This window comes from Rattus norvegicus, chromosome 1 (assembly GCF_036323735.1).
Source record: "Rattus norvegicus strain BN/NHsdMcwi chromosome 1, GRCr8, whole genome shotgun sequence".
NCBI classification, from domain to species: domain Eukaryota; kingdom Metazoa; phylum Chordata; class Mammalia; order Rodentia; family Muridae; genus Rattus; species Rattus norvegicus.
This window is the reverse complement of record NC_086019.1, coordinates 168375587-168386706: the sequence shown is the minus strand read 5'-3', so window position 1 is coordinate 168386706 and position 11120 is coordinate 168375587. Positions and strand designations below refer to the sequence as shown.

At 39.8% G+C, this 11120-nt stretch overlaps 1 protein-coding gene across 1 annotated transcript; it reads right to left on the bottom strand.

Moving 5' to 3' along the window:
• Positions 1 to 1870: 1870 nt before the first annotated feature.
• Positions 1871 to 2836, bottom strand: Or52n4c (olfactory receptor family 52 subfamily N member 4C). Its single transcript, NM_001000171.1, has one exon. It carries the CDS (start codon positions 2834 to 2836, stop codon positions 1871 to 1873), a length of 966 nt encoding a protein of 321 aa, NP_001000171.1.
• Between the last annotated feature and the right edge of the window lie 8284 nt (positions 2837 to 11120).

Here is an 11120-nt window from a genome sequence, read left to right as displayed (position 1 = left end):
CGATGTGATGATCTATGGATGTAGCAATTAGACTAGGCTAGCTGAACAGTAAGTCACAGGGATCTTCTTGTTTCCAACTTCTGAAGTTTGGGATTAAAGTTTCATGACACCACCACTATTGGTTATTTTACATTAGTTTTAAGGATCACTAGATTCTCACGATTGCGTGATAAGTACTTTCACAAATAAGTCATATCCCAACCACAGTTTTAAATAACTTTTACTCTTTTAAAAATTTCATACATTACACTCGATTTACATCATTTCCATTCCTCCCCAAACCCTCCCATGCCTCACCCAATCTCAAGTTCACAAACTCTTCTTAAATAATTGCTTCATATAAATACATATGTGTACATACATGCATACATACATACATTCATACATACATACAGACAGACAGACAGACATTTATCAAGTACTGACTATGACCACTTTGGAGTGGAAAACCTACTAGGGGAATATAAAACGTATTCTCTTCTCTCTGAGCACATCGGTTACTATTAGATCTTCATCTGGAATATGATCTTGGGTAATTTCTCCCATTCACACTGGGATGTCATTGTCATGTCACTGTACTGTCATTATGAAGATCTTGTCTTAGGCAAACATACTGTTAAGGTTTCATAGGTTCGGCTTCCTTGTTGTGTTTAGCAAACACTATTTAGGAGAAGGTACCCTGGTCATCTGGTTCTTATACTCTTCCCACCGAACTTTGTATTATTTTTCTGAGCCTTAGGGGCATAATTTTGAATTTAAATGAATCAGAGGGGTTAGACACCCTATAGTCACATATCCAGTGCCTTTTGACCAGTTTTGGATCCTGGTAATAGTCTGTAGCACCTATTTTAAAGACAATGTCATCTCATAAGTTATTAAATGTGATACAGTACAAAAGGTTTAAAAATGGATGAATGAAATTTGATGACTGTAGTTGATTCATCATTATGATCTCTCGAATTATGATTTGAAAGAAAGAATGTTTTGTCGCCTCTTGGACAAGGAAAAGTGAGAATAAAAAAATTGTTTACTCTGCCTTCTTTATAAATCAGCTCAGCTAACAAAACATTAAATATATAAATATTGTTTCTTTGAACTTCTTTTATTGATTTAATAGACTCTTTAAATAAAAGAGAAATAATCAATTTTATTATACTTGCAATTAAACTTCAAAATAAGATTTAATAGTTTCTTATATGATTTTTCTTTGGAAAATATATGAATTTCCTTAAACGTGTTTCAGAGAAATAACTCTATTTCTGGACTACTTGATCTTTAAAGCTGTCTTGAAGGAAATGGGACAGTCATTTGTTCTTCTGTGAAATAATTATTACAGTGCTTGGACAGAGAAAATTAGCTAGCCTAATAAGATTCTGTTGAGCTCCCTAGATAATAACATGACTTTATGAGAAACATCTCTTTCCTTTCAGGAAGAAAGAAGTATTTGAAAACAAGCACTTTGAAATATATATATATATATATATATATATATATATATATATATATCCATCCTATGTATAAGATCAATATACACATTTACAATTGTATACATATAATACTCTATCAAAAGCAATAACTGACATACATCCTAAAAATTAGAGTTGATATATTGAAACAAGACTAAAAATCCTCCTGATTTACACATTTTTCATTGGCTTCTGTCAATGAAACCTGGTCCTTCCAGTAGATTACTTCTTCAAAAAAGAAGCGAGAATCATGGGAGCTTGGTGAGCTTTCCAGGACTTTTGAAGAATACATTTAACATGGTCTGGTTTTCAGACCATGATAGTACATCTACAAGGATTTTACCAGCTCCCACATAAGCAAGCAATTAAATATAATTATACTCTGTTACCCTGCCAAAGGTCATTTATATACTGTGAGCTTTGAAATCCTTCGACCCTGAAAGAATCCTTATGACACAGTCTCGTATTTGCTTTGTTTTCACTCCATAAACAACAGGGTTCATAGTAGGAGGCAAAAGCAGATAAATATTAGCCACAATGATGTGGCAAGAAGGAGGGATGGTCTGTCCCCCAAAGCGGTGGGAAAAAAAGGAAAAGAAGGCTGGGCTATAGGAGAAAACAATGGCACAGATGTGGGCAGTGCAGGTGCTGAAGGCTTTCTGCCTAGCATCTGCTGAGGATAAGCTGACCACTGTCCTCAGGATCATGGTGTAGGAGACTGTGATGCACAGAATGTCAAAGCCTCCAATCAAGAGAGCAACCATCAGGCCATAAATGGCATTCACCTTGACATTGCCACAGGACAACTTGGCTACGGACATGTGGTCACAGTAGGTATGGTGTATTATATTGCCTCGGCAGTAGGGTAGGCGCTTGGTGAGAAATGTGAATGGAATAATTAGCAGCACCCCTCTTAGGAAGGTGGCAAACCCAATCTTGGCAATGATAGCATTGGTGAGAATGGTGGAGTAACGTAGAGGGTAGCAGATGGCTACGTAGCGGTCCAGAGCCATGAGCATGAGCACCCCAGACTCCATCCCCATAAAGGTATGGGTAAAGAACATCTGTACAAGACAGTCATCAAATCCAATTTCTTTCAGATGGAACCAGAAGATGCAGAGGGCTTTAGGGATTGTACTGGAGCATATGACAAGATCTGTCAGAGAAAGCATTGCTAAAAAGTAGTACATGGGTCTATGTAAGGAGTCCTCAAAGAAGATGAGATAGAGGAGTCCACAGTTGCCCATCATAGCCACTGCATACATGGAACAGAATGGGAAGGAAATCCAGATGTGCATGTCTTCCAAGCCGGGGATCCCATTCAGAACAAAGGAAGCTGGAGTCAGATCTGTATTATTCTGCGCTGACATGACCAGGCTAGTACCACCATGAAATTGCTTAAAATCATGTAAGTTTTTCTAAAGAAAACACAAGAGAAAATACAGGTTGGGATTGCTGTTTATAACCATGTTCTGCTTTTTAAAACCATACAATACATTTTATTATTCAATCAACCAAAGGAATAGTTATGTTTGTATTGTTCATTATTGTTAATTCATTGATTCACTTAGGAAATTGTTACTGATCAGATCCTGTTTTTTGAAAGAGAGAATTTCATCTTTGTGGAGTAATAATCCACCATATTCAGTTATGATTTGTTAAAATGTGGCTTTACTCAACCGTTGATATACATTTTACTATAGGTATGGTCTTAGAATGTAGTTTGGTCTGGGCATGCTGGCTTCATGCCTATCATAGCAGCTCTGGGGAGACTGAGTCAGGAGAGCTGGAGTGAGTCCTGTTTGTAATATATTGCAAGTCTCATAGATAGATGATAGACAGACACATACACAGAGACAGATAGACAGACAGACAAATGATTTTATCCTCTTAGTGATTATTAAACACTTAGGACTTAGACTTTTAAAATTCTTGTTCAACAGTGGTTGGAGCTTATCTTTAATTACTGATGCTCTATTCAAAGGATTCTGAAAATAGTCTAGTGATTTATTCCCCAGTAAATCTCAGGATCTCACAAGTCAGTGAAATTGTTCCCTCATTCTTCATGATTTCTCATTATTGTATTTTGACATACTGATCTATGATCCTTTTTCCCCCAAAAGTGAATGTATGGTCATAGGTCAAGAGTAGCTAATGGTACCTAGAATGGTGAGTTCTTTGGTTTATTTTTTTCTACAAAATAAGCAATAACATCCTTTGGTTTATTCTTTCTACAAATCTCCCTGTTTTACCTTCCTTGTCCTCTGAGAGTTTCCATTGCCTGTGTTAGATATATCACAAATGTTTTATATACATTTTCTACACTATACATATACCATTCAATTACTATATCTTATTAAAGGCTACCGAGTCTTTGCCTCCATTTAATATGCATTTTCTCAATAACATTTTGACATCTATGATATTGTTTTCTCATTTATACTCTTTGATCTTTCGATTTCATGATTTTTATAATCATAAAAATAGAACCCATTTTAATTAGTTTTTGTGGATGAAGAGTCACATAAATAAAAGTTCTATTTCGGCAAAGCCTTCCACACTACCCACATGAATAATCAGGCAGTTCCTGCTGAACCCCACTTGCATTCCCTCCTCCATTCCTAACCAAGGAATTGACTGAACGCATACTGACTTTCTTCTCTATCTCCACCGTCCAATAGCAGGAGCTCAGCCTCCAAGAGCACTGGCCACATTAAGCGCCAGGCTGGCTGCACCATGAGGACCCAAATTCATGTTAAATTCATCCCATCCACAGGGCTGCACGACCTGAGCACTTTTCACCATCCCAATTTTTCTATACTGCTCAGTGCTCTGCCCACCCCGCTCAAAAAAAAAAAAAAAAAACGCGGATCTACCTGAGATTACAGTTGCCAGAAGTAGACCGCTGAAGCAATGGGTCTGGAGGTTGACAACTGTGAGTTTTAAGGATCCCTGTGGCCAGTCCCTCAGGCCCAGATGAGATGGGTCTGAGTGCCTCACTTACTTAGGCCTCTCAGTGACACTGAATTCCTGTCCTCCAACCCTGCACCCAGGCGCCAGGGATCCCTCAACTCCCTAGGTCTTCTCACCTAACCCGAGAACACGCTGGAGCTGCTGGAGGTGCACAGGCAACTCAGGACCTACAGCAAGAGCACAAGCACAGGCGTGACCTGCTCCACCAAGGCCACAGAGATGGCTCAGATCGGTCCAGCGCCACCTGCACCACTGCGAGCGCTGTGGCTATCTGGCACTGCACATGTATCCAGACGCCCTTGCCACCCTCGTGTGGCTGGTCCCATGCATCGGGCAGGTCTCATTTCCAAACTCTTAAGTGGTACTTATTGAACACTGAGGACTGGGCTGGGCAGTGTGGCCACTGAGGAGCTTTCTCCACATTCACAAGGCCCCCATGAGTGAAGGTCCTAGGGGAAGAAGACAGGGGCCTCTTAGACAAGTTTTGTTTGTAAATTAGTGCAGTAATTTTGTCCTTACACCCTCGAGTCCACTAGAGACTTGAGTATGGCTGCCTTGGGAGAAGCTGCCTTCTAGTGTACTGTCTGTGGTGTTCTAAATAAAATTCTGTATAAGAAACCTTGAAAAATATAGCTTTGCCACAGATAAAGGACAAGTGGGTGTTTTCATTGCCTCTCTTGTCTTTGTAAAAATTGCTTGCCTGTTTGTTGTTGGTGGAGGTGGTGATGGTGGTGGTGGTAGTTTTTAAGTTTATACAAGGGGAGAGGGAAGGGTTAGGGGGATGTTTGCCTAGAACCCAGGAAAGGTAATAACAATTGAAATGTAAATAAGAAATACCCAATTTAATAAAGATGGAGAAAAAAACAAATGAATAGAACCTATGGGAAAAAATAAATTGAAAAATAAATATACCCTGCAGTAATATTACTAAAATTTTATTTAATTAAAATGAATGACCTTGTTTATTTTATTTTAATTATTTGCAGATTAGGTTTGCATGTCTGCTGTGTGTTTGGCTAGAATTCAGGAAGCTTTGAGAGGTAAGAAGACTGTCTAGTTAATTTATATGAAGTACAAGAAAGTGTAGCTCCCTTTCTGGAAAATAAATTACAGCCCAATCTATGTTAAAATTCAATTGTAATATTTTTATTCCAATACCTATATGAAATTCTTACAAACTATTTGAATAGTGATGGGAAGATTTACATTACTCAGAAAATAAATATTCTTTGTCATTATAGAAAAATTATTGACCATTTAAAAACTGATATGATACATGAATATATATAAAACATGAAATAAATATATGAACTGTGACTTCAGAGCTTTTTATTACACTGCTACTGGAAACTTCACATTTTACTTAATGTGAAGATGATATTAAACTGACATTTATTTTGAAATGAAATATTCCCAAATAAACATTGATATGCAAGAAAATTTAAAAATCACTTCACAAAATGTTGTTTATAATTCTATGCTTTTAGATACATAAGACATTTCATATACTAAAGCATAACTTCTAAATATTTAATCACATTTAATAATTTGAATGCTATTTTTAACATTTCAGACCATCTTCCTTGTATGTTCATAGAATGGCACTCTCTAAATGATTACCCTTTCTTCTAAAGATGATTAAACTTAATTTTAAATATAAAAAATGTTTTGCCTCTTTGTAGGAAAAATGCTTGATATTTGACATTTCTAATCTTATCTCATATTTGTTACTCATACTAGAAGAAAATTATCGAATCCCAAATTCTCTTTGCTTCCAAACTCCATTTCTAACTTAAATAAATGTTTGGAGTACAGGAATGGGGGCCCCATGTTTTCATTGTTTTTGTTTTGATGGTTTTTTTTTCTGCCATGGTGAATCCTCACAGGCCTACCCTGAAGCTCAGAACTCCATGGAGAGGCTACAAATACCTGAGCAACACTGGCAGAACTACAGTCCCGTGCCCAGGATCCCAAAGGAACACTGGACACTCTGTCTCATTGTCTCTCCATATCTCCACATTTGTCTGTATGATGTATGCACGCGCACACGTGCGTGTGTGTGCGTGTGTGTGTGTGTGTATGTGTGTGTAGGAAGTATATATGTGGTGTGTGGTATGTACATGTAATGTGTGGTGTATATGCATGTGGTGTGTGAACGTGTATATGTAAGGGAAAGAGTGTGTGTGTATATGGGGTGGTATGTGTATGTGTAAGGGAGTGTGTGTGTGTGTGTGTATATGCGTGTGTGGGTGTGTGGTATGTGTATAATGTGTGAGTGTATGTGTGTGTATAATGTGTGTGGATGTGTGTGGTGTGTGCGTATAGTGTGTAAGTGTGTGTATGTGTCAGCATCAACACGAACAAATTTTTATACACTCTCAGTAAAATTCTATATAATACTGATAATAAAAAACCTGGATTATCATACAATCTAAATAAATTTTGTATACTGTGTTGACACAGAGCAGTAAATTTGCTTGGTGACCTCATTATAAAATAGAAAACTGAGTCAGTTTCATGTGCACTGTCAGAAATAAGAAGTATCTGGGAAGCTGAGACCGGGGAAAGTTCAAGTTTGAGACTAACAAGGGCTACATAGTGAGGTTGTCTCAAAAAATATTCAATATAAGTGGAAATTGGGTAGAAAGAGTGACTAATAGAAGTATAAAGTGGAGGACTCTTGCAAGCTACTGACTGTGTGCTGTACAGATTTGGACAGGCGATGATAGTGGGGGTGGGAGAGTTACTTCTTTTTGTAAATGTATAAAAGTTTCAAAAAGAAAACTAAGAATTTATATCTACCCATACATATACATTTAAAGAGACATTGAATATATTATACTTGATTGTGTGTGCAACTAAAACATACTTTTGAAATTCACTTAAATCATTAAAATATTTACTATAATGGAATGTAATATGTGAAACTTACAATAATGGAATATACAAAGCATTCGTATTAAAATTAGTTCATCAGAAGAAGAAATACGGGAAGTCCCACACACGCGGATCCCGGCCCGCAGCAGCTCTCTGCTCCCAAACCCCGTGGGAGAGAGACCTCACCGCCTGTTCAGGTGGGCACTCCTGAGGCTGCAGAGCAGAGGAGACCACCAACACTGCCCACCCCTGCCCACATCCCTGGCCCAAGAGGAAACAGTATAAGGCCTCTGGGTGCCCGTAGGGGAGGGCCCAGGAGCGGCAGGAACCCTGCGCCTGAGACACCGCCGGAACCTGAAGGAAACAGACCGGATAAACAGTTCTCTGCACCCAAATCCCGTGGGAGGGAGAGCTAAACCTACAGAGAGGCAGACACGCCTGGGAAACCAGAAGAGACTGCACTCTGCACACATCCAGATGCCAGAGAAAAACACCAAACGCCATCTGGAACCCTGCTGCACAGAGGCTCCCGGAAAGAGCGGCGCAAATCTTCCCGGTTGCTGCCGCCGCAGAGAGGAATTAGGCAGTACCCCACGAGCAAACTTGAGCCTCGGAACCACAGGTAAGACCAACTTTTCCGCTGCAAGAAACCTGCCTGGTGAACTCAGGACACACAGAGGCAAAATTCCTCTAGGACCGGGCACTTCCTGTGTTTACCGGAAGTCCCACACCCACGGATCCCGGCCGGCAGCAGCTCTCTGCTCCCAAACCCCGTGGGAGAGAGACCTCACCGCCTGGCCAGGTGGGCACTCCCGAGGCTGCAGAGCGGAGAAGACCACCAACACTGCCCACCCCTGCCCACATCCCTGGCCCAAGAGGAAACTGTATAAGGCCTCTGGGTTCCCGTAGGGGAGGGCCCAGGAGCGGCAGGACCCGTGCGCCTGAGACACCGCCGGAACCTGAAGGAAACAGACCGGATAAACAGTTCTCTGCACCCAAATCCCATGGGAGGGAAAGCTAAACCTTCAGAGAGGCAAACACGCCTGGGAAACCAGAAGAGACTGCACTCTGCACACACATCTCGGACACCAGAGAAAAACACCAAACGCCATCTGGAACCCTAGTGCACGGAAGCTCCCGGAAAGGGCGGCGCAGATCTTCCTGGTTGCTGCCGCCGCAGAGAGCTCGTGGACAGCACCCCGCGAGCAAACTTGAGCCGCGGGACCACAGGTAAGACCAACTTTTCTGCTGCAAGTGACCTGCCTGGTGAACTCAAGACACAGGCCCAAAGGAACAGCTGAAGACCTGTAGAGAGGAAAAACTACACGCCCGAAAGCAGAACACTCTGTCCCCATAACTGGCTGAAAGAAAACAGGAAAACAGGTCTACAGCACTCCTGACACACAGGCTTATAGGACAGTCTAGGCACTGTCAGAAATAGCAGAACAAAGTAACACTAGAGATAATCTGATGGCAAGAGGCAAGCGCAGGAACACAAGCAACAGAAACCAAGACTAAATGGCATCATCGGAGCCCAGTTCTCCCACCAAAATAAAAATGGAATATCCAAACACACCAGAAAAGCAAGATCTAGTTTCAAAATCATATTTGATCATGATGCTGGAGGACTTCAAGAAAGACGTGAAGAACTCCCTTAGAAAAACACAGGAAAACATAAATAAACAAGTAAAAGCCTATAGAGAGGAATCACAAAAATCCCTGAAAGATTTCTAGGAAAACAGAATCAAACAGTTGAAGGAATTAAAAATGGAAATAGAGGCAATCAAGAAAGAACACATGGAAACAACCCTGGATATAGAAAACCAAAAGAAGAGACAAGGAGCTGTAGATACAAGCTTCACCAACAGAATACAAGAGATGGAAGAGAGAATCTCAGGAGCAGAAGATTCCACAGAAATCATTGACTCAACTGTCAAAGATAATGTAAAGCGGAAAAAGCTACTGGTCCAAAACATACAGGAAATCCAGGACTCAATGAGAAGATCAAACCTAAGGATAATAGGTATAGAAGAGAGTGAAGACTCCCAGCTCAAAGGACCAGTAAATATCTTCAACAAAATCATAGAAGAAAACTTCACTAACCTAAAAAAAGAGATACCCATAGGCATACAAGAAGCCTACAGAACTCCAAATAGATTGGACCAGAAAAGAAACACCTCCCGTCACATAATTGTCAAAACACCAAACGCACAAAATAAAGAAAGAATATTAAAAGCAGTAAGGGAAAAAGGTCAAGTAACATATAAAGGCAGACCTATCAGAATCACACCAGACTTTTCGCCAGAAACTATGAAGGCCAGAAGATCCTGGACAGATGTCATACAGACCCTAAGAGAACACAAATGCCAGCCCAGGTTACTGTATCCTGCAAAACTCTCAATTAACATAGATGGAGAAACCAAGATATTCCATGACAAAACCAAATTTACACAATATCTTTCTACAAATCCAGCACTACAAAGGATAATAAAGGGTAAAGCCCAACATAAGGAGGCAAGCTATACCCTAGAAGAAGCAAGAAACTAATCGTCTTGGCAACAAAACAAAGAGAAGAAAAGCACACAAACATAACCTCACATCCAAATATGAATATAACAGGAAACAATAATCACTATTCCTTAATATCTCTCAACATCAATGGCCTCAACTCCCCAATAAAAAGACATAGATTAACAAACTGGATACGCAACGAGGACCCTGCATTCTGCTGCCTACAGGAAACACACCTCAGAGAAAAAGACAGACACTACCTCAGAGTGAAAGGCTGGAAAACAACTTTCCAAGCAAATGGTCAGAAGAAGCAAGCTGGAGTAGCCATTCTAATATCAAATAAAATCAATTTTCAATTAAAAGTCATCAAAAAAGATAAGGAAGGACACTTCATATTCATCAAAGGAAAAATCCACCAAGATGAACTCTCAATCCTAAATATCTATGCCCCAAATACAAGGGCACCTACATACGTAAAAGAAACCTTACTAAAGCTCAAAACACACATTGCACCTCACACAATAATAGTGGGAGATTTCAACACCGCACTCTCATCAATGGACAGATCAAGGAAACAGAAATTAAACAGAGACATAGACAGACTAAGAGAAGTCATGAGCCAAATGGACTTAACGGATATTTATAGAACATTCTATCCTAAAGCAAAAGGATATACCTTCTTCTCAGCTCCTCATGGTACTTTCTCCAAAATTGACCATATAGTTGGTCAAAAAACGGGCCTCAACAGGTACAGAAAGATAGAAATAATCCCATGCATGCTATCAGACAACCACGGCCTAAAACTGGTCTTCAATAACAATAAGGGAAGAATGCCCACATATACGTGGAAATTGAACAATGCTCTACTCAATGATAACCTAGTCAAGGAAGAAATAAAGAAAGAAATTAAAAACTTTTTAGACTTTAATGAAAATGAAGGTACAACATACCCAAACTTATGGGACACAATGAAAGCTGTGCTAAGAGGAAAACTCATAGCGCTGAGTGCCTGCAGAAAGAAACAGGAAAGAGCATATGTCAGCAGCTTGACAGCACACCTAAAAGCTCTAGAGCAAAAAGAAGCAAATACACCCAGGAGGAGTAGAAGGCAGGAAATAATCAAACTCAGAGCAGAAATCAACCAAGTAGAAACAAAAAGGACCATAGAAAGAATCAACAGAACCAAAAGTTGGTTCTTTGAAAAAATCAACAAGATAGATAAACCCTTAGCCAGACTAATGAGAGGACACAGAGAGTGTGTCCAAATTAACAAAATCAGACATGAAAAGGGAG

What these genes read in the sequence shown, in the direction of transcription:
- Or52n4c (NM_001000171.1), bottom strand. Translation starts at nt 2,836, where the DNA reads ATGTCAGCGCAGAATAATACAGATCTGACTCCAGCTTCCTTTGTTCTG.